The sequence below is a fragment of the Halichoerus grypus genome, chromosome 10 (genome assembly GCF_964656455.1).
Source record: "Halichoerus grypus chromosome 10, mHalGry1.hap1.1, whole genome shotgun sequence".
In the NCBI taxonomy this organism is placed as follows: domain Eukaryota; kingdom Metazoa; phylum Chordata; class Mammalia; order Carnivora; family Phocidae; genus Halichoerus; species Halichoerus grypus.
In genome coordinates, this window is record NC_135721.1 from 70,065,201 (window position 1) to 70,088,239 (window position 23,039).

Here is a 23,039-nt window from a genome sequence, read left to right on the forward strand (position 1 = left end):
ATCGAAGCAGGGAAGGGGAGGTAGGTTTTAAAACCGCCAAGCCAAATTTTCAAACTATACATTCAACCCAGTATCTGACACCTTCCTCATACGTGGGCCTGTTCAAAGTTGTTCAGAATGATGACACCAAGGCCCTACAAAGTTCTCAAACTTCCTATTTACTAATGCAAGACAGGGTGGAGAGAAGCAGCACCAGAGGGTTGCCCTCAGACACCTCCAGGGTTCTGAGAATCAGTCCCTACCATTCCCAGAGCACCCCACTTATGAACATTTTGGGTGGAGTTTGGGCGTTCTCCCACTGTGCTTCAAGAGGTTATCCTGCCTGTGCTTCTCATACCTGGAGGGCTGTGTCACTTGGGAACATGAAAGTGACCCCCAGGAAAACGTGGTAGACAAATTTATTTTCAACCGAGTTACATAATGCAGAATTATCAGTACACGGAAAGATCTGAGTTTTAATAAAACATGTGAAATGCTCTGTCATGAAATTTGAACAATTAATTTGACCTGGCTGACATGAGGATTATTTGCTCACAGAGCCCCGTTTCAATGATTTGTGACCATAACAGAACATAATTAAAACAAACCAAATCAGGAAGAAGAGCCATGGAGGTTTGGAAAGGAAATTTTCTTTTGATTTAGATTTTAAACAGCAATTGACTCTGACAACCTCATCTCTTTGAAAGTGGAAATACACCCAGGGGATGGAACTGTATGAGACTGACAGGTGCCTTCTGATGGAAGGGCTGAGGATTTCCAAGGAAAACGCTTAGTAGAAGCATGTGGAAAACAGCCTCCCAGGGAGCAAGATGCAGGGGGTTTTGTAGTTTTTAAATGGCAGGCATGATGTGGAGACATACAGAAAGACAACGAAGAAGATGTAGAGCTATGAGACGAGCCACGATGCCTAAGCATCCTGCAGGGGAGGGGAGAGCGGGTGTTGGTCTATTTGTTCTGCTATGCAACACTGTAATGGTGATGCAGAAGAATCATGCTCCCATGCTTGAAATCACCACACCAACAATGGAGGCATGTTCTAGAAGGCTCTTTGAGGCACCAATCTTCTCTTATAGAATGAAAGTGCTCAAAAGAAGGCCAGCAAGCCTGAGCCCAGGAACTCCTCTCCCTGCTTCCTAGTCCACCCAGAGAGGGGCCTGGGCTTGGAGACCCCAGCGTCAGGGCCCAGACAGGAGGCCACTCGGCAGAGCCAGGCTGAGCTAGCTGATCCTGAGCAGTTCACCCTGAGCTGCTTGGAGCTCCAGGGAACAGAAGCATCAGGTAGCTATTGCATAGCAGTGTTTGGTTGTGCCACAGCTTTAACTACAGTAGCCCTCAACCCTTTTGTTTCCACAACATGCATACTGGCGACAATCACATACCCAGCACAGGACCCCGTGTGGGGCGTGCAGGGTGTGGGGCAATTTTCTACACAGGCTGTTCTTCCTCCCCTTTCCTACCCCCAGAGAATGCATGCCGGAAAAAAAAAAAAAAAAAAGAGTACAATTCCCATGATGAAAGGGCTATCTTTGAGTGGACCCTACTTTTTCTTTTCAAGTGAAGTACTGGCAAACTTCAGTAGATGACTATTAGCCAACTCTGAGGCCTCCAAGGTCAGGGCGGTGGGGCGCGGGACACAGAGCAGGCTGCCCTCCACCCTTCAGCCTTGAACACTGGAGCAGCAGTTTCATCCTGGCGCAGTTGCGCTGCGGCCAGCTGTCCTAACTCCAGGCCAGGAAGGGGTGAGCACTTTGAGCTGGAGGACAACACATTCTGCCTAGTGAGGCGGACACTGCAGGGGAAAGGTGGGGCCAGACACACACTCCAGCAACTGGACAGTTTGCCCGACACCGCATGTCTTTTTCCACTTTCCCTACAGTCCCCCCTTTCCCTCTAGCGCTGAGCACCACGCAGGCAGGCTGCTCCAAACGTGTGTCTGTGCCGCCGTGACCGGTAACCCATGACAGTACAAACTCCACTAAGGACACTTCCTTCCCCACAGGGAGCTCAAGGAAAATGCACACCTGGAGAAGATGCACAATGGAGCCTTCCGGGGGGCCACGGGACCTAGCATCTTGTGAGTACAGGGGTGCTGCCTTCCCTCCCCACCCAGGCCTGCTTAGGGTGTCCAGCCACACTGTCCCCAGGCTGGTTTGTGGAGATTCAGCCTCCGAATGTGAAAGGGCTGCCATCAACCAATAACGCAAACTGGGAGGGCTAACGTGACGGAAACTGTCTGCATTCTAGAGCCTAGACGTCTGAACCAAGGTATCAGCAGGCTTATTCCTCCTGAGGGCTGTGAAGGTGGGATCTGTTCCAGGCCTCCCTCCTTGCTGCTCGGTGTGCCTTCTGGTTGTGACAACAGAACTCTCGCCTTCACATGGCATTCTCTGTGTGGATCTGCCGGTCTCTGAATTTCCCTCTTTTTATAAGGACACCAGTCATACTGGATCTGGATCCATCCTAATGACCTCATTTTATCATGATTACCTCTGTGAAGACCTCGTGTCCAAATAAGGTCAGATTCTGAGGTACTGGGGGCTTAGGACTTCCACATTTGAATTGGGAAGAGACACGATTCAACCTATAACACCAAGTATGCAGGGCTGTCTTACGTGCTGACAGAGGGGTGGCTGCCTGCCTGGTATCCACCCATGGACATGCAAAGGCCAAAGATCTGACTTGCCCCTGGCACTTGTCCGGACAGAGCTGAGCTTCTCTGTCGGGCTCCCTGAGGTGCAAGCAGCAGAACCACTCTACTTCCAACCCTGCCACTGTCAACTTCTGACTGTGCCTAGTTCCCAGCCCCCACTGCTATCAACCCCCCTATCTCTAGTTCCCAGCCCCCACTACTATCAACCCCCCCTGACTGTGTCTAGTTCCCAGCCCCCACTACTATCAACCCTCCTGACTGTGTCTAGTTCCCAGCCCCCACTACTATAAACCCTCCTGACTGTGTCTAGTTCCCAGCCCCCACTACTATCAACCCTCCTGCCTGTGTCTAGTTCCCAGCCCCCACTACTATCAACCCCCGTGACTGTGTCTAGTTCCCAGCCCCCACTACTATCAACCCCCCTGACTGTGTCTAGTTCCCAGCCCCCACTACTATCAACCCCCGTGACTGTGTCTAGTTCCCAGACCCCACTACTATCAACCCCCCTGACTGTGTCTAGTTCCCAGCCCCCACTACTATCAACCCCCGTGACTGTGTCTAGTTCCCAGCCCCCACTACTATCAACCCCCCTGACTGTGTCTAGTTCCCAGCCCCCACTACTATCAACCCTCCTGACTGTGTCTAGTTCCCAGCCCCCACTACTATCAACCCCCCTGACTGTGTCTAGTTCCCAGGCCCCACTACTATCAACCCTCCTGACTGTGTCTAGTTCCCAGCCCCCACTACTATCAACCCTCCTGACTGTGTCTAGTTCCCAGCCCCCACTACTATCAACCCCCCTGACTGTGTCTAGTTCCCAGCCCCCACTACTATCAACCCCCCTGACTGTGTCTAGTTCCCAGCCCCCACTACTATCAACCCCCCTGACTGTGTCTAGTTCCCAACCCCCACTACTATCAACCCCCCTGACTGTGTCTAGTTCCCAGCCCCCACTACTATCAACCCCCCTGACTGTGTCTAGTTCCCAGGCCCCACTACTATCAACCCTCCTGACTGTGTCTAGTTCCTAGCCCCCACTGCTGTCAACGCCTCATTGTCTTTAGTTCTAGCCCCCATTACTGTCAACCCCCAATCCAGTCTAGTTCCTAGCCCCACTACTGTCAACCTCGAACTGTGTCCCGTTCTAGCCCCCACCACTGTCAACCCCTGACTTCACCTAGTCCCCAGACCTGCTGGTATCCATTCTGACTCTTCTTAATTCCTGCCATCATCAACCCCTGACTCTGTTTACTTCCTAATTCCCACCACTAATTCCCACCACTCCTGACCTTCTCAACTTCCTAACTTCTGCCACTCTCAATCCTAAAGCTCTCTCTACTCTCCACTCAACCTCATGACTTTTGCTTTTACTACCTCATGACTCCTGCCCACTGCTTTCTCTGCTGTGTCTCAGCTTCTGCCACCCTACCCCAAGGGTCCTTGTCTGTAAGTCTCATATTCATTGTACACCAGACTCACAATCACACAGGTTGGTTGAGACTCTGTAGTCCAGCACACCTTATAGGCAGAGCTCTTAGAGCAAGCTGGCTACTGACCCAGCCGCTGGACAGCCAGCCAAAGAGAGTTGCCTCTGGGTCAAAGTGTATGATGAAGTTAGTGTGGTCACAAGACATCCTGCCTGATAGTCTTTGCCTAAAGAGCTGCTTGGTCCACTTGCTTAGAAATGACTGTGAGCAATAGAGATACCTGCACTGTCTTGTCCAGAACAGTCGGACCAGACCTAGTCTTATTACACAAGCAGCTGTTCTCATTACACCCTTAGGGTGTCAGTGGTGTCTAGAAGCATTCCTTCTACCCACAACTCAGAAACATTTCCCCCACTGGTCTTCCACTGAGACTGAAAATATATTATCAGAGATTTACTCCTTTATAATGAGAACTTGCCTTTTCTAGAATCCTAATTTAAAATCCTAAATATCCTAATTCAAAATCCTAAGTATTAAAATCCTAAAATAACCCCCCAGCAAAACATACACACACACACAAAACAAAAAACCCACCTGCAAAGAGTTGTGTGCTCTATCCCTAACATATCCAAGATACCTCCATAAAGCAGAATGAGAACACTGGTTATCTCAATCAACAAGGACACAAAAGCAGCAGGAATCTGAAGCCCGTGAGGTAAATTCTGCCGTCTTGACTGGTCCACCAATGACCTACACTAGTCATCGCTCCATGTTGTCCAGTTCATCTGTCTATCAGTCATCTCTTGATCCCCTTCCATGTGCTGGGCACTAAGCACTGGGACAATTTGCCGAAGGGGACTGTGCTGCTGGAAAAGTTTCATGGGGCATCAGCAGCAACCACTTAGGAGATGGGCAGGATTTTAAATTTTTAACTGACTCATCTTCCTGCTCACATTGAACTTGTTTGGATTTTTCTCAGATATTGCCTCAAGTCTAGAAAAACCAAAGAGTTTGGGACCTTGTTTACAAAACCTAAGGTTTCCACACAGTACTCTTTGCATGCCCAACTGCTTGCTTGCTTTGAACTGATGATGAATCCAGTTTGCCTTTAGAGAACATGCAGTCTGCTTCCCAGGTAGATGATGGCTAAGGCCATACAGCAGCTCTTAATAGTATAACTGGCCTGTGCTTAGTGAAAACCTACCCTGCAGGGCTTGATCAGTCAAAGACAGAGGCATCTGAAGCTCTGAATATCTCCCCCTGGGAGAGAGCACAAAAGCTGTTGTCACTGCACATGCCTGCTGTCTCATAAAGCAATAGCTATTTCATGTCTGCTAAGTGGAGAAAGGGAGAGGGACGGAGAGAGGGAGAAAGGGATGTGGGGGAAGGAAGAGAAATGCTAATGAACATATGGCAGGTATAAGGAGTTACACTCAACTTTGAAAGGAATAATGGGGTGCATATGAGCGGAAAAACACAGCATAGTTTTTTGTTGTTGTTGTTGTTGTTGTTTTTGATCTTAATGAGAGTAACCGAATGGAGAATTAGGGGAAAGACAAGATGGAGAAAAGATTCCTCAGAACCTAGAACAATACTATTGTTGGGAGGGGGTTTCAATCCTATGAATCAAATGTATAAAATATATAAACAAAAAGACTTGCTCCCTTCTATTTTTCAGGGATATTTCTTCCACCAAATTGCAAGCCTTGCCTAGCTACGGGCTGGAGTCCATCCAGACACTCATTGCCACATCATCCTATTCTCTAAAAAAACTGCCATCGAGGGAAAAATTTACCAACCTCCTGGATGCCACACTGACTTACCCCAGCCACTGCTGTGCTTTTAGAAACTTGCCAACAAAAGAGTAAGTAAAAAACAAAAGGGAGAGCCTGCCAAGCTGTGGCAGAAACAGATTTCAAAACAGTCAACTGGTCTACAGCTTCCTACCCCTTCACTCCCTGCTCTAGATCAGCTCCATAGCCATGGGGTCACTTTCAGAGAGCCAAGAAGAAAATGAGCCATCCTGTTTCCTCCCGAAAACTGATTCCAAACAGTTGATTCACCCTGCAGCTACAAGACCTTTGTAGCCTATTCTGGGCCAACTGAGTTATAACCTTAAATTAGGCTATAATTGCAGCTGCAAAATGGAGTACAAAACTGGCATCTTAAAGATCAGTTAGCTCTAATCCTTATCAGAGCACATCATTTTTAAAGAAGGAGGGAAGTAGGCTCAAGAGAATAAATTTTACCTAACATCTTAATCTTTAATTAAAAAAAAATGGACACAAAACTCTACAGAAGGCTTTTTTTTTTAAAGCTATTTCTCTCCCAGCAAGAAGACCATGTTTCATTTCAGAACAGAATCCTACCTCCCAAAGGAGTAGCTTAGTGTCAGAACAAAAAGGGCATGAGCTCCTGGCTGGTTTGTGTCCAGTGGGGGCATCTTGCTGATTCCACTGATACACTACAATCCAGAATGGAAGGACAGCGTGTGCAGGATTTTATTCTTTCCTTAAAGATTGTTTTCCAGACTTCTTTTTGATGGAGATACATACTAATATCTTTTTTTACATCGCAAACCACTATACATGTCACATAGGTAACAAAACAAAACTTTTTTACATGTGTGATGTAAACATGTTTTTCTTGTCTATTTTACTCTATTTTATTCCATGTGTGTTTGTGTTTTTAATACTAGTCTTGATGCACTCCACTGTTTTCATGACCCACTAATGGGTCACAACTCACAGCTGGGAAAACATTTGCCCAGAAGTGTTATTATGCAGGCTAAGATGTTCTCAACTAATTAGATGAGGTGCTAGAAGAGTGACACTAAGATGCTGCTGTCTTTGTTTGGAATCCACCTATTTATAATGAGTCAACCAACATGTATTATTGTACATCTACTTTGTGCCTTGTAGAGGTGCATGAAGTGCTATCTGAAGTTTTGAGGTAACCAAAAAGAAGACAAAGCACTCGGAGAGCCATGCACCATTAACTGACCTTCAAAGAATATTAACTGAGCACTTATTATTTCCAAACTGTACAAAAATCTGAAGATACAAAGATAACTAAGAGCTCATCCCACCCTCCGAGAGTCACAAACAGCTGTTTGGGGGCAACACACAAGAGACCAATGTTTAAGTACAATACAGCAAGGTAATGGTAGAGCTGAGAACAGAACAGAATGTTCTGGGAGCACAGAAGAAGAGCTTCTAAACAGCAATAGGACTTACAGAAGGCTTCCTAAGGAAGTGACTTCTGCTGAGCTTTGGAGAAGGGGTAGAGGTTGGCTAGGGAAGAGTGAGTGAAACCATGCCAAGAAGACAAAGTAGCTGGTGTGAAGGCACAAAGGCAAGAGACAAAGGATGGAAGTCCTTTGGGAAAACTGGAGCAAGATGCTTTGTTGGTACACAGAGGAAACAGGGAGAGGTGTATTGTGATGGGCTCTGAGTGCCGGGCCAGGTTGCTCAGAGGATGGGGAAACACTGAAGAACTCAAAGCAAAATTACTCAGATTTGCTTTTGTAAAATAACACTCCGGCATCTCTGGAGATGGCTTGGAGGTGAGCAAAGCTGGTGAGAGACTAATTTGAAGAACAATACAGACAGTGGTTTATGAGAAAGCTGATTCTGGACACCTCAATTTTGGAGGCAAAGTGGTCACATCCCTTCTGAAATTACTGACACGTAAAAACAGTTGTTCAAGGGCTTTTTATTCCAGCAAATGAAAGAGACTGCCTCTGGGTAAAAAAGGGGAGGACAGGCTTATGCAGTTGTAGGCCAGCATCAAAGTGCAGTGGGAATATAGTCACACAGAGGGTGTCTTGCTTGGCATTACAGGGTTTAACTGACTCCCTCTGTCTCCACAAAGCTTGAAACCTTGGATGCTAGTAAGGCTGGAGAGCCTGAAGCTGGGCCAGTGGAATGTTGATGCAAACTCTGAGCCACCCCTCTGCCCTGCAGCTGCTGGGCCTGGATAACACACACAGCTGCCTAGGCAGATAGCCCCAAAGACCTCCTTGGTATCTATGATTAAAATTGCAAAAAAGAGTAAATGGAACCCAGTGCTATGAGCTGAAGGCTAAGAACAACCACATTTCCTGTTAACTATAGACTGGTTCACACATAGTATCTCTAAGAGTCAGATATGGAGCCAGCATCACACACACACACACACACACACACACACACACACACACACACTTTGATCCAAATTTGAGGACTTATAAGCCTGACCCAAAATAACAAGCTGATTAATTTTTTGAAAGTGTGTCCAGTAGGTCAAATAGTTCTGCTAGATTATCCACCTTCCTGCTTTGTATACAAAGTTATTTGTACAAGGAATTGTCTTGTTAATATTGGAGAAGAATAGATAGAAATTTCTAGTCTCAGTTGCCTCGTATCTCCTTCCTCCTTGGGAAAGGTTGAGTTTCTCACCACCTTTTCTCTTTCCTTCTATTTCTTCATCCAGTTTCCTGTGTGCCTCCCTTTGGTCTCATCTTAGGAATATAAGTACAAGTCTCCTTTAATATCTTGATACTTCTCTCCTTTCCATTAGGCTAAACTTCTTGGAACAATGGAGGAGTAGGGAGCACCCACATATATTTCTGCACATAAGGAAAAAAGGCAGAAAACTCACATCATAATGTGAAGTCCAGTATTTTCAAATCCTTACAAAACAGATTTCCCAGCTAGGATTCGAAGCCATGAATTCTGAATGGTTATTTGTTCATCAAGAACAATGTGGTAAGGAGAGTGGTAAGGAGCAAACCCTAATATACCATAAAGGTAGTTTTTAATAAGCAGTGAAAAATCCATGATTCTACATGACCGATTTAGGCTTTTTTGTCTCTAGAGCCCACACAAAACATTTAGCATTCAGGAGCATTTTATCTAAGCTGGAAGCACTCTAATGACAATTCTGCAGCCTTTACTCTCTCCCCAGGAAATGTTTCAGTTAGGACAATGGTGCAGAACATGACTGGTATAATAGGTAAAGAATTTGGATGAACAAAGCATAAATAGACACGATCATGTTTAGTTTAAAGACCAAAAGCTCAACTGCTTTTTTTTTAAACCTCTTTTCTTTCAGGCAAAATTTTTCATTTTCCATTTTTGAAAACTTTTCCAAACAATGTGAAAGCACAGCAAGGAGACCAAATAATGAAACACTGTAAGTATTTGCATGCAAAGAAATTCAGGAAGCCATGTCTCGTTCTATATGCACCTTATTATCAGTGCCAGTGGTTTTCTTCTGATGAAAGTCTTCATTGGGGGGATGTTTGCAAAGCACTTTTTAATAGATTTAAAATGGGAATTTTTTTCTTTGCAAGTGGCATCCAGTTGATCAGACATCTCTTTTAACTGGTTAAAAAAAAAAAAAACTCTAAAAAAATGTATCTACATGTTCATTCTACAGTTAAATGATCCTCAGAAATTAAAATTTTATTTACAGGTATTTTGAAGTCACTCAGGGCTTGTTTAAATGACGGCTTCATTTGTAGGAATTTTCACTAGTCAGTGGTCAACAAAGATTAACACTGATTGCAGATACAGCTTCTAGAAGTAGCCACTTTCCTTCAGAAAGACTCTGGCCACCTTGACCACTACGCTCTGGAGCTTCAAATTATTCAACCTCAGTGCTATCACTAATATACACTGCATGGGAGCTCCATTTCTATTCTACTGATTTTTTTTTAACATTTTTCCTGGCAGCCTTGGCATTTCACATACGTTCAAATGTAAAAGAGCATGCCTCAAAAGATAATCCCAGTGTCCCAATGACACATTTACTGTGATTTATAAATCTTATTATTTCCCCCCATGTGTCCTTCAGGCTACAAAAGCAGATGCTCTTCTAAGACACCTTACCATTCTCCATCCCCTCTTCATCTTTTTTTCTTTTCTCTTGTTTTTTTCCCATCAATCTGCAAGTTATATAGAGGCAGCAGGGTGGTATGATGGAAGGACCCTGGGCTTTGGGGCTTCTCTGAGTTGGACATGAATCCTTGGCAGTGATGTTCCTGTAACAATGGGTATCCCTGGACAATACTTAGCTTTTTTGAGACCTTTTTCCTCATCTGTAAGGGGCAGCAGGAATATCATTTGGCTCTCAGAACCATGAGAGTGAAGGGAGTTATTAAAGAATGTGACAGCATCTGGGGTACATTAGAAATATACTCTGTATCCTTCTTTTCTCTTTCATTTAGGTCCAACACCAAGTGTATTCCAATGTTCCTTTTCCTCATCATTCCTGCTCTTGTCTCGATATTCTGTCAGTCACCTTCCCTGTAACTCTTTTGTAACCTATGGCTTTTTTCCTCAACAGGAAACACTTCTGGCTATAGTCAACGGTAGCATCAAGGGGTAGTTTGTGGGGCCGGGAGACTTTAGCCCACTCTCAATAATCCTCATCAGCCCCGCCACAAGCCTTCCCAAATAAGGCTACAATCTTGAGTTTGCTATACTAACACTACTTTAAAACAAATCCCCTAATCTCCAGCATCCCCAAAACTATGTGAAACTAGTACATAATCTAGGTAAAAAGAATGTGCTCCCTATGAAGCCCCCTCCCCCCCCCCTTCCTAACTTGCTATTCCTAAATCCCTGGAGTTTAGAAATTCTACAGCCAGCCACTAATCCTTACCTACTCTCGCCAAGATATCAGTGCCCTTGCTGTTACAGCTGGCCCCATCTTTCTCCTACAGTTCCAATCTTTCCTCCTGTCTTTGTTCATTGTGATTGGAGTAGCCTCTCCTTCCTCTGACTCAGTGTTGTAGGCCTAGACAAGTCCATTCATACCCTTCAGTACTAAAGACAGCTCCCTGCTGGGTTTTGTCAATAAGCATGCTGCTGCCCTCAGGAGCCGTCCCAGGACACAAATGTAAGTAGCAGCAGGTAGGTATTTGGTCTAACGACAAATCACGAAAGAGAAAAATTGCTAGACATATGCCCAGTAGGGCAAAAAAAAAAAAAAAAAAAGAGGGCAAAGGACCAGAGGAGAGAGAGAGAACATGTTTGACCTCTTATTAACACAAATTTATTCAGAAATCATGGCAGAATTTTTAGAAGCTTCGAATTAGTGTTTCTGACATAGTTTTATTAGTAGCAGCTGAAGTAGTTTTTTAAGATGGTATTTATTTATTTGAGAGAGGGAGCATGAGCACAGGGGAAAGTCAGAGGGAGAGGGAGAAGCAGGCTCCCCACTGAGCAGGGGGGTGAACGCAGGGCTGGAGAAAAGCACTGACCTAGAGACAGTGACATAGAGGAAAGGCCCCTGCACTAGGGATATGAAGACCTAACGCTACCACTACAGCCTAGTGCTGAGGGACTTTAGGCTAATCACCTACCTCCTTTAACCTTGGATTCCTCACCAATAAAATGAGGGGTTCAGTGAGATGGTCTTTCAGAACCTCTCTAATGCAAAGAAATAAACTCTTTTCTTTAATCATTTTTATACCCACCACATCCCTTTAAAGATTAAAAAAAAAAAACAGGTAATTCTATTAATGGGCATGAGATGAGGATAAACAAATGCACCTGTATTTAGTAATAAAGCAGGTGAGGTTCCTGTGCAATCTTCTATGCAGAGCAGCAATCCTTCACTAGTCCCAAAATGGTTTCTAAGAATTTCTAGCACCATTTTGGAATTCACAGATCATAGATTTCTTTTTACTCCTTTTTTAATCTGTGTTATTTCCCTTCAGTAATTGTATTGCTCAAATATATCATTTCATCCACTCACAGAATCAAGTTCACATTTCCTCGTTCGGAACATGAGAAGCTAAGTTTTGAGAATAGAGAAAAATACTCTTTTAAAGGGTGAGAAACCCTAAGGTAAAATACATATTTGTGATGGCCCTGACAGAAAAATTATGCCCATTCCTCCAGCTCCCAAGATTATATTAGCAGACCTAGCAAAGAGAAAATTTGTTGAGCCTACATGCATCATACTGTACACACTCATTGTCCCTATATCCTTTCAATTCCTCTCAGAGCCAGGATCACCCTGGTTTACTCATTCCTCAAGCATTTATTGAATGGATACTCTGAGCCAAAACTGTGTGAGGCACTGAGAGTTCAGAAATAAATAAGACCTAGTCCCCTGCCTTCAAAGCTATTAAAGAATAGCTTCACGGACTATTAAAGAAGACATGCATCATCACACAACGGCAGTACAGTTTGATAATGACAATAGTCCTTAAGTGCAGCCATGGCAGAAGGAGTGATAAACTCCTTGGAGGTGTAGAAACAAGAAAGGCTTCAAAGAGGAGCTTACCTTTAAGGATGAGGACGAATTCACCAGAGAGATAAGGAGAGGGGGGAAGAAGAAACGGCACATACAAAGACAGAGGGATGAAAGAGTAGATTCTGAAAGCCACAAGTCATTTCATGTAACTGAAGGGAAAGCTGCATGAGGGATGTGCAAGAGATCATTATAAGAATCCCTAACAGTCACTGAACCCTTAATATGTGTCAGGCATTATTCTAAACACTCTATAGGTGTTAACACAGTTAATCCTTAGCACAACACTAACAAGGGAAGTATGATTCGTAGATCTATTTGGCAAATGAAGAGATTAAGGCACAGAGATAGTAACTCTCCCACCCAGATTTACACAGCCTATAAAGACTGGAACCCAGTCAGCTTTGTTCCAAAGCCCATGTTCTCAATTGTGAAGCACCACTGCTTCTCGGAAATGAGACTGGAGGAAGAGGCAGAAACCAGATCATTTAGGACTTGGAGGTCATCACAAGGAGTCTGGATTTTATCCCATAGCCATTGAGAACCTAGCAAAAGTTTGAATAGATTTGTACTTAAGAAAAGCCATTCCAGGAGGAAGGTACAGATGGACTGGAAGAGGGCTAAAATTGGGGAAGGATGCTGGGGGAAAACTAATGTAACTGTCTTGTAAGAGAGGATGAAAACCTGAACTTAATTAGTAGCAGTGGGCTTGGGAGGAAGGGAGTGCCAGAGGTGGGGCTGTTCCTTCACTAGAGATGGAGTTCCTCTTCATTCCACTCTCTGAATTTGATTCATACCCCTAAGGAATATCTATTGTCCCTATTTCCCCCAAAGCAGACACTTCTCCCTGTTGTCCATGTCTATATTCATCTTCTGCTAGGTTTCCAGTAGTCCATCCTTGCTTTCCACTTCTCACCTGGGCTATGTGATTAGCCAGAGACCAATGTGCAAGCTAGTCTACCGGTAGCGGTGAGCCTTCAGCAGGGTGAGCCTTCCAATCCCATTTGTGTTCTACTATAGACATATGGCTTGATAGCAGTTTGGTTGGCAAGTAAATGAAATAAATACCTAAGAAAATGCCAAGAAAGGATTCTTTTAGACATAGCAAGCATATACTGTGTCTTTAAGTTTGTTTTCCAAAGAAAAATCATCCTCTGCAAACAGCTTCATTAAGTCTTTGCATCAATGATATACATATATATATATTCGCTTAAGGAATTCCTATATCAATTTGGAGTTCTCAGATAATTTAACAAATAAACCTAAGACTGAGGCTGTTGTGGCTTTGTTTCCTTTTGTTTCATAGGATTTAAAAAACCCTAAGGATTATTCTTCCATTTTTTTTAATATACAGAATCATAGAAAATCTCTTGAGTTTACATTGAGACAAAATATTCTTCTTACAGTTATTCTGCCATCTTTGCTGAGAGTGAACTGAGTGACTGGGATTATGACTATGGTTTCTGCTCACCCAAGACACTCCGATGTGCTCCTGAACCAGATGCTTTTAATCCCTGTGAAGATATTATGGGCTATGACTTCCTTAGAGTCCTGATTTGGCTGATTAATATCCTAGCCATCATGGGAAATGTGACTGTTCTCTTTGTTCTCCTGACTAGTCGTTATAAACTGACAGTGCCCCGTTTTCTCATGTGCAATCTCTCTTTTGCAGACTTTTGCATGGGGCTCTATCTGCTGCTCATTGCCTCAGTTGATTCCCAAACCAAAGGCCAGTATTATAACCATGCCATAGACTGGCAGACAGGGAGGGGATGTAGTGCAGCTGGCTTTTTCACTGTATTTTCAAGTGAGCTTTCTGTCTACACCCTCACAGTTATCACACTAGAAAGATGGCACACCATCACCTATGCTCTTCAGCCAGACCAAAAGCTACGTTTAAGACATGCCATTCCGATCATGCTTGGAGGATGGCTCTTTTCTACTCTAATTGCCACTTTGCCCCTTGTGGGTGTCAGCAATTACATGAAGGTCAGCATTTGCCTCCCCATGGATGTGGAAACCACTCTCTCACAAGTCTACATATTAACCATCCTGATACTCAATGTGGTGGCCTTCGTCATCATTTGTGCTTGCTACATTAAAATTTATTTTGCAGTTCAAAATCCAGAGCTAATGACTACCAACAAAGATACAAAGATTGCCAAGAAAATGGCGGTCCTCATCTTCACTGATTTCACCTGCATGGCACCAATCTCTTTTTTTGCCATCTCAGCTGCCTTCAAAGTGCCCCTTATCACAGTAACCAACTCTAAAGTTTTACTGGTTCTTTTTTATCCTGTCAATTCTTGTGCCAATCCATTTCTGTATGCGATTTTCACAAAGGCATTCCAAAGAGATTTCTTTCTGTTGCTGAGCAAATTTGGCTGCTGTAAACGTCGGGCTGAACTGTATAGAAGGAAGGATTTTGTGGCTTATACTTCCAACTGCAAATATGGCTTTACTGGATCAAATAAGCCTTCTCAGTCCACCCTGAAGTTGTCTCCTTTGCAGTGTCAATATACGACTGTCCCAGACAAGACTTGCTAATAAAGAGTGTTAACTGTTTTATCAGTAACCACATTATTGAATTGTGCTTAAAAATATAAAAAATGATCTGTACTAATAATTTTAACAAAGACTTGGTTTTAGGAAATTATTTATTCTTAGGCACACTGGGCAAAAAAGAGATAGCTACCTAACTCCAAGTGTTGTCCATGACCATTGCCAGTCTAAAAATTATTTGTCATTGGTACATAATGACATAAAATACAGATGTTGAGAGTGTTTAGAAACATTTCTAGCAATTTTGACAGAGTAATTTAATGTCTGTTGAATCTAAAATTTTCTAAATGCGGTGGTATTTTACATATCTTTGGGGTTTTTTTTCATTTCATCTTTGTAGTGATTTTTATTGCATTTTATAAAAATATTAGTCCATAACAGATTTGACATTTAAAATAACTGGTCCTTTTCCTCACATAGTTTGAAAAATACCCTCCAGGGATTCACTGTCCAATCTGGTGGCCACTAGCCACATGCAGCTAAGTTAAAATTAAAATTAAAATGTAGTTTCTCCCATGAAACCTCTAGAAGAAAATATAGGCTGTAATTTATTTGACATCAGCCTTAGCAACATTTTTCTAGATAGTCTCCTCAGGCAAGGAAGGCAAAAGCAAAAATAAACTATTGGGACTATACCAAAATAAAAAGCTTTTGCAGAGCTAAGGACATTATCAACCAAACAAAAAGGCAACCAACCTGGTAAACAGGAGAAGATACATGCAAATGACATATCTGATAAGGCATTGATATCCAAATATACATAAAGAACTCATACAACTCAACACCAAAATATCAAATAATCTGATTTAAAAATGGGCAAAGATGGGGCTGTTCCTTCTCTAGAGATGGAGTCCCTCTATGCAGAATCCACTCTCTGAATAGACATTTTTCAAAGACCTACAGATGGCCAACAGACACATGAAAAGATGCTCAACATCACTCATCATCAGGAAAATGCAAATGAAAACCACAATGGGATATCACTTTATACCTGTGAGAATGGCTGGACTTGAAAAGAAATAACAAGTGTTGGTAAGGATGTGGAGAAAAGGGAGCACTTACGCACTGTTGGTGGGAATGTAAATTAGTGCAGCCATTATGGGAAAGAGTATGGAGGTTCCTCAAAATAATCAAAATAGAAATATCACACAACCCAGTAATTCCACTTCTGGGTATTTGTCCAAAACAAACAAACAAACAAACAAACCCAAAAACACTAATTCGAAAAGATATATGACCCCTGTTTATTGCAGCATTACTTACAAGAGCCAAGATATGGGAAGCAACCCAAGGGTCCATAGACAGATGAATGGATAAAGAAGGTTTGGAAAATATATACACATACATACACACACACGCACACACACACACACACACGGAAATACTATTCATTCATAAAAAAAGAGTGAAATCTTGCCAATCTTGAATGGATGGACCTAGAGGGTGTAAGTGAAATAAGTCAGACGGAGAAAGAAATACTATATGATTTCACTTACATGTAGAACCTAAAAACCAAAACAAACAAAAACTTCCTCATAAATACAAAGAACAAATTGGTTGTTGCCAGGGGAGAGAAGAGTAGGAGGACAGACAAAATAGGTAAAGAGGATTAAAAGGTACAAATTTCCAGTTATAAAATAAATATGTCACAGGGATGAAAAGTACAACATAGAGAATATAGTCAATAATATTTTAGTAAATTAGTATGGTGACAGATGGTAACTACACTCATTGTGGTAAGCATTTTACAATATATATAGTTGTCAAATCATTGTTTTACACTTGAAACTAACACAATGTTATAGGGTCAACTATATTTCAATTAAAAATTCTAAAATTTAAGGGGCACCTGGGTGGCTCAGTCGTTAAGTGTCTGTCTTCGACTCAGGTCATGATCCCAGGGTCCTGGGATTGAGCCCCGCATCGGGTTCCCTGCTCTGTGGGAGGCCTGCTTCTCCCTCTCCCACTCCCCCTGCTTGTGTTCCCTCTCTTACTGTGTCTCTGTCAAATAAATAAATAAAATCTTAAAAAAATTTTTTTAATTTTAAAATACTCTGTATGATACTATAATGGTGGATACATATCATTATATATTTATCCAAATCTATAGAATGTACACCAAGAGTGAGCTCTTACATAAACTACAGACTCTGAGGAGTCAATGTACATTCATCAGTCATAGTGTATGTACCACCCTAGTAGGGGATATTGATAATGGGGGAGGCTGTGTGTTGTGTGGCAGGGCGAGTAAGTAAATGGGAAATCTCTGTACCTTCCACTCAATCTTGCTCTGAACCTAAAACTACCCTGACAACTCTGAGAAACAAACTGAGGGTTCCAGAGGGGAGGGGGGTGGGGGGATGGGTTAGCCTGGTGATGGGTATTAAAGAGGGCACGTATTGAATGAGCACTGGGTGTTATATGCAAACAATGAACCATGGATCACTACATCAAAAACTAATGATGTAATGTATGGTGATTAACATAACATAATAAAATAAAATAAATAAATAAATAAATAAATAAAGCTACCCTGACGAAGTCTATTAAAATTGAAAATTTTGAAAGCAAAAAAAAAAATTAGAAATTAAAAAATAAAGCAAGTTGCAGACATCAGTACTCATCAGCCCTAAACACTTCAAGCATGCTTATCACTAACCAAGGCTCAATATTTTACATTTTAGGTAAGACTTACATGGACAAGTAAAATGGACAAATACTAAACACACCGTTTAATGAGTTTTGAGAAATTCATATATCCATGTGACCCCAAACCTCTATGAAGACATAGAACTCTATCGCCCTCAGAAAATTCCCTCATGCCCCTTCCTAATTAACCGCTCACTCCCACCCCCCAAAGGTAACAATGGTTCTGATTTTTCCCCCATAGATTAGTTTTGCCTGTTCTAAAACTTCATATAAATAGAATCATACAGTATATACTCTTGTGTAAGCCTTCTCTAATTCAACACAATGTTTTTGCTATTCATCCAGGCTATTGCTTGAATCATTGTGGTAGTTAATTCCAATTCATTGCTGAGTTGTAGGGCTCTAACACTGTTTTCCATTCTCCTACTGATGGAAATCTGGGCTATTTCCAGTTTTTAGCTCTCCTTCAATATTTTATTAAATAAATGTATAGTCACAACTAGACTCTGTATTTAATCTGCCTTCCACCTTTATGCCACTGTGCAAAGTGACTCAAAATAGCCCATAAAAGATAAGCATTACAAAGTATCTCTTTTCTCTGTATGTTTTTCACATTTCTGACTTTTCTACTTAGAACTAGTTACTTCTCTTTACTCAGATGCAATCCTCTCTGGTAAGCTAGTGTTCTAGAAGTTGTCTCAGTGATATGAAAGAATACTAATTAGTCATGTTCTTATATACATACATAATAAACTTTTTGATTAATTCATAATAAACTTTTTGATTAATTCATAAGTCCCAGAACCAAAACAACTAAATAAGCAAAAAAGCAGAAAGTCAAAAAAAGTAAAATATATCCTTGCAGAGAAATTCTATTTAAATTATGTCTTCTTAAATATTGTTTGAGCCAAAGTACTTGTATATATCCTCTGAAAATAACTTTTGTGGCCTTATCCACAAATACTGATTTTTCTAAGTTTCAACATAGAGTTATAGTTTACTATCTCCCTCATCCTCATATCCTTTCATTCATGAAGACCTACCAGTTGTTGAGTGTCTTTGAATGTCTTCTATATCAAGTCTTTATTTTGCATTCCTGCTGCCACACCATCATTTCAGGCCATTCCCCCTTACCTCAGAAGTCCTATCCATATCTCCCTCATTTTTATTCATATCCAATCTTTGCCACGTCCACACTCTCATATGCACCACTGATTAATCTTCCTAAAATCCTATTTCATCCTATTATATACATGCCAAAATCCTGAGCAGCACATCAGTACCTATAAATTTAAGTTTTAGCTCCTAGATTAACATTCAAAGAGCTCCAGAATCCATTCTCAAGTCTGCTCACTTGGTCTCCTGCTGTTCTTCTGCATGAAACAACCTCTTCCACTTGCTTTTCCCTAGCCATGCCCCACGCATCTCTATTCTGGTGTCCGTGCCACTGTTACCATCCAGAACACCTTCTTCCTTACCTGTCCTCCTCCTGCACCCCAGCCACAGGTCTACCTTTGTTACCAAGCTCTCCTAATCCACCTCCTCCCTAATCTACTGAATTTAAGACACCTCCTTTACCTGAAATACAAAGGCATAAATAATAAATATGTGACCCACAACAATCTCTCTGGACTTCTTTTGCCTTGTCATCCCTATCACTCATCTGTCTTTTATGCTACACACTGGGTGTTATTATCCTTACACATATACCTCTTATTTCACCTATCTTATAAATTTCTTTTGTGATAAACTCATTTCTTTTACTTGATTTCTCCCACTGTATCTATCCTCAAGTCTTATACATAGTAGGTGATTAATAATTTTTTCAGCTGATTCCCTTTTATAACTAAAATATAAGACCAATCCTTATGAAGAAGTATTTCCCTCATGAGATGGTCTTGTATATTCTTAATCTGTGTAATCCTTCATACACAAATGATAAAAACATCAAATGCTCAGGAAATTTCATTTCTATCTTGTGGGTTTTTGTTTTTGTTTTTCTTTACCATGTTCGATATTATCACTGGCAGTTTGCAAAATGACGAAGAAAGATTAATCAGCAAGAATCACTCATCTAGGGGCGCCTGGGTGGCTCGGTCGTTAAGCATCTGCCTTCAGCTCAGGTCATGGTCCCAGGGTCCTGGGATCAAGCCCCACATTGGGCTCCCTGCTCGGCGGGAAGCCTGCTTCTCTCTCTCCCACACCCACCCTCCCCCACACTTGTGTTCCCTCTCTCGCTGTGTCTCTCTCTGTCAAATAAATAAATAAAATCTTTAAAAAAAGGAAGAAAAGAAAAGAATCACTCAGCTAAACTTACAAAATCTTTTTAAAAGTTACTATGTCCTCCATTCCTAACATTTGCTGTAAAGGGCCTGGTTTTAGTTTCCTCAAAAATGTATTAAGTCCACATGTAAATTAAGAATCTTTATGTCACAAAGATTTCAATAAATGTGTTCCTAATTGGAATAATCTCTTCTTTGAAATGTGCAATATTTTTTATTAATATTGAATTTCTTCCTAAGAGTTATTACCATAGCCTTCCTATTTATAATTTAGTTTTCTAGTTATAAATCACAAAGTTCCCATGTGGCATATTACAGTATATTTACATGAAAACAGCATAATATTAACCTAATAACAGGAGTCAAAAGAAAATTCCCACTAAATTCCCCTGCTTACCACCCCAATTAACTGTTGCTATTCATTCTAAAGATACTCATTTTCCTACACAACTAAAATTACTGAAACTGAGTGCCTCAGCCAGACTTGGAACCTCATTGCCCTGTGGAGTCTGAGCTGTACAGATGATTAGTAAGACATATTATAGCACACTGAATAAAATAGGTAAAGAAGTATTCTAGGCAAGGTCAGTCAGTCAGCCCCTAAGAGACTAACTGCAAATTCAGCAAGATCTTCTTAGACTGTAGGGAGAGGTGGAAAGTATGTAAGAAAGCACTGTAGGATGCAAGCATGAGAAAAAGCTTGAAATAAGAATTAGGATACATGATACTTTCACAAATTTCATTTAACACAGCAAATTGTAACCTCTATAATAGAGACACTTTCTCTGCCTATAAAAGGGCGGAGGATGACATTTGCCAGGTACTGTATTTACAACCTACCTTATGGAATTTTGTTATAACATACAAAAAGAAATGCTCAACTTGGACATGATGAAGGGTTTCTGAAATTAAAAGTAATACCATATCAAAGCCAAGTCTCAAACACCACCTTATAAGGTTTATAGGATAATTTTTTCTTTTAAAATGCACTTGTCTTGCTCTCTTTAGCACGAGTTGAAAATACTTTAACTATGAGTCATGACCCATCAGTGGGTAGTGATATCAATTTATAGCTCAAGACCATCAATTTTTAATGCAACAGAACAAAATCAAATAGAAAATATAGAAGGCCATCGTGTGCTAGAGGTAAGCATGATTTTCCGAAACTTTTATTTAACTCGTATTACATGTATCTGTGTACATGCAAACATATACTGGTTGTTAATTTTTTAGTGTAAATAGTAGCCAAAAAATTTTCAAAACCTCTGGTTTTGACAACATTTCAGGAAGTAGGAATTTTTTTCTGGTGTTATTTGAAACTAATAAAAGGGCACCAGATCCAAAATAATTTGGAGAATCTCTTAATTCTCTCTGCAGCCACTGCCAAAATTATCATTTATATGAGCATGCCAAGATTATTGTTGGCTTTATTTTATTTTGTGGTAAGCTTAGTTTTTAAATTGATTTTTTGCAATTCTAAAAGATCAGGGGCATGAAGGCACGCAGACACACAAATGGAACAAGTATGACTTTTTTCTCTGATAAAAAAAAGAGAACCACATAAATAAAGAGAACTAATATAATAGTATTTCTGATATGCCATTTTAAAAAATCACGGAAGCAAAGTGAGATTTTAAAATCCACAGTGGGTAAGAGGTAAGGAATTTTAGAAACAACTCTTACTGCCTCTGCCAAACATTTGAATCAATACATTAAACCCCAACACCCAAGTGAATGCACCTTCTCAATAAATTCAGCCCTTAATTTGCAGTAAGGTTTGCTTAGGACAAATACAGAATGACTGGGCAACACTGGGAGGAAGAAAGCAAGAACAACACTAGAAAGTATACTCTTCAGTCCTGGATGAGGTACATTTTAAGAATAAACACGAGAAGTAAGTGTCGTCTTTTGCCTTCTGTGTAGAAAAGATGGACATTTCATGAAGGACAACATTCATTAAGGGGACCCATAGCTCCTGGAAGTTCTCAAAAACCAGACAAGGATCTGGGACAGTGGGGGTCATAGGGAAAAGGATAATTACTCTGAGGATGAAGAGGGCATAGCTGGGGAATCCAGTTAGGAGAGCAGCACATTCACTAGTATTAACTGAATCCTCTTGCAGCTGCCAACTTTAGGCCAAAGACAGTACCCCACAAATGTTGTCCAAGGCCCAGAAGAGATTAATCCAGATTTTGGAAAGATCTACTAGTAGCTGAGTCCCTTGGGTAGGACAGGACAAGTACTGGAATAAATTAAATTCTCCAAATGGGGTTGTCTCTGAAAAAGAAATGAGGAATTAAGGGCACCTGGCTGGCTCAGTCGGTAGAACATGCAACTCTTGATCTCAGGATCATCAGTTCAAGCCCCACATTGGGCATGGAGCCTACTTTAAAAAAAAAAAAGGTTGTATAAAAACAAACTATTAAATAAAAAAAAAAGAAATGAGGAATTCGTCTTGTGACCAGCCAAACCAAGGTATCCAATCCTTGGGGAGCTTTCTGAGACCATAACCCACTCATCTCAGCACTGTTTTTTCTATGAGAGTTACCATCCTAGAGAACACCATTCAGGGCTGAAAGTAGGATCTTAGAGACCATGTTTACTCTACCTGTTAAGAGAAGCAGAATGATAGGGAAAATGTTCCCTTGATGAATTTGAATCTACTAAGGAAAAAAGTATTACAGAACAGCTTACTGGGATATTAATTTGTTTTTATTGCTGCAGGAAAATGAGAGCTATTTGTGTTTTGCACTTTGTTTTCTCTTCCTGATTTTAAGACAGTTATCTAGCTCTTCCTGTGTCAAATGAGATTGCCCAGCCAAAACAGAAGATTCCTGAAAAGAACATCTCTTCTTAACTTTTGCTTTAGAAAACCTCAATTCAGTGAGGGAATTCCCTCTGAGGGCAAAGGAAAAGAGATGGTGTCTTTCAGGGGAAAGAGTCTGCAAAGGAATCTTCCACTGTTAAGAAAAATAGAAAAAAATGACAGATGAAGGAAAAACCCACCAGTACTAAAAAGAAGTCTAAAGTTTCAAGAAATAGAATGGGAACCTAACCACTTCCTCACAATTCTCAGGGAGATAGCAGAATATGAAGAAGAATGGCCCAGTCACATGCTAAACCTAGAGCGGCTGATCCTTAGCTCCAGGGATCCTGGGCTCTACACAGATTTCCATGTTCAAGTACAGTATGGTTTCAACAGACATCTGCTTCCAAGGGACC

The 23,039-nt window shown here is 41.3% G+C and overlaps 1 protein-coding gene across 1 annotated transcript in view; it reads left to right on the forward strand.

Moving 5' to 3' along the window:
- Nucleotides 1-14,884, forward strand: part of LHCGR (luteinizing hormone/choriogonadotropin receptor) — a 54,459-nt gene extending 39,575 nt beyond the window's left edge. The window contains 5 exon segments of the mRNA XM_036069221.2: nucleotides 2,000-2,074; nucleotides 5,756-5,941; nucleotides 9,172-9,252; nucleotides 13,731-14,858; nucleotides 14,860-14,884. Coding sequence (XP_035925114.2) covers nucleotides 2,000-2,074; nucleotides 5,756-5,941; nucleotides 9,172-9,252; nucleotides 13,731-14,858; nucleotides 14,860-14,884 — 1,495 coding nt within the window.
- Nucleotides 14,885-23,039: the final 8,155 nt, after the last annotated feature.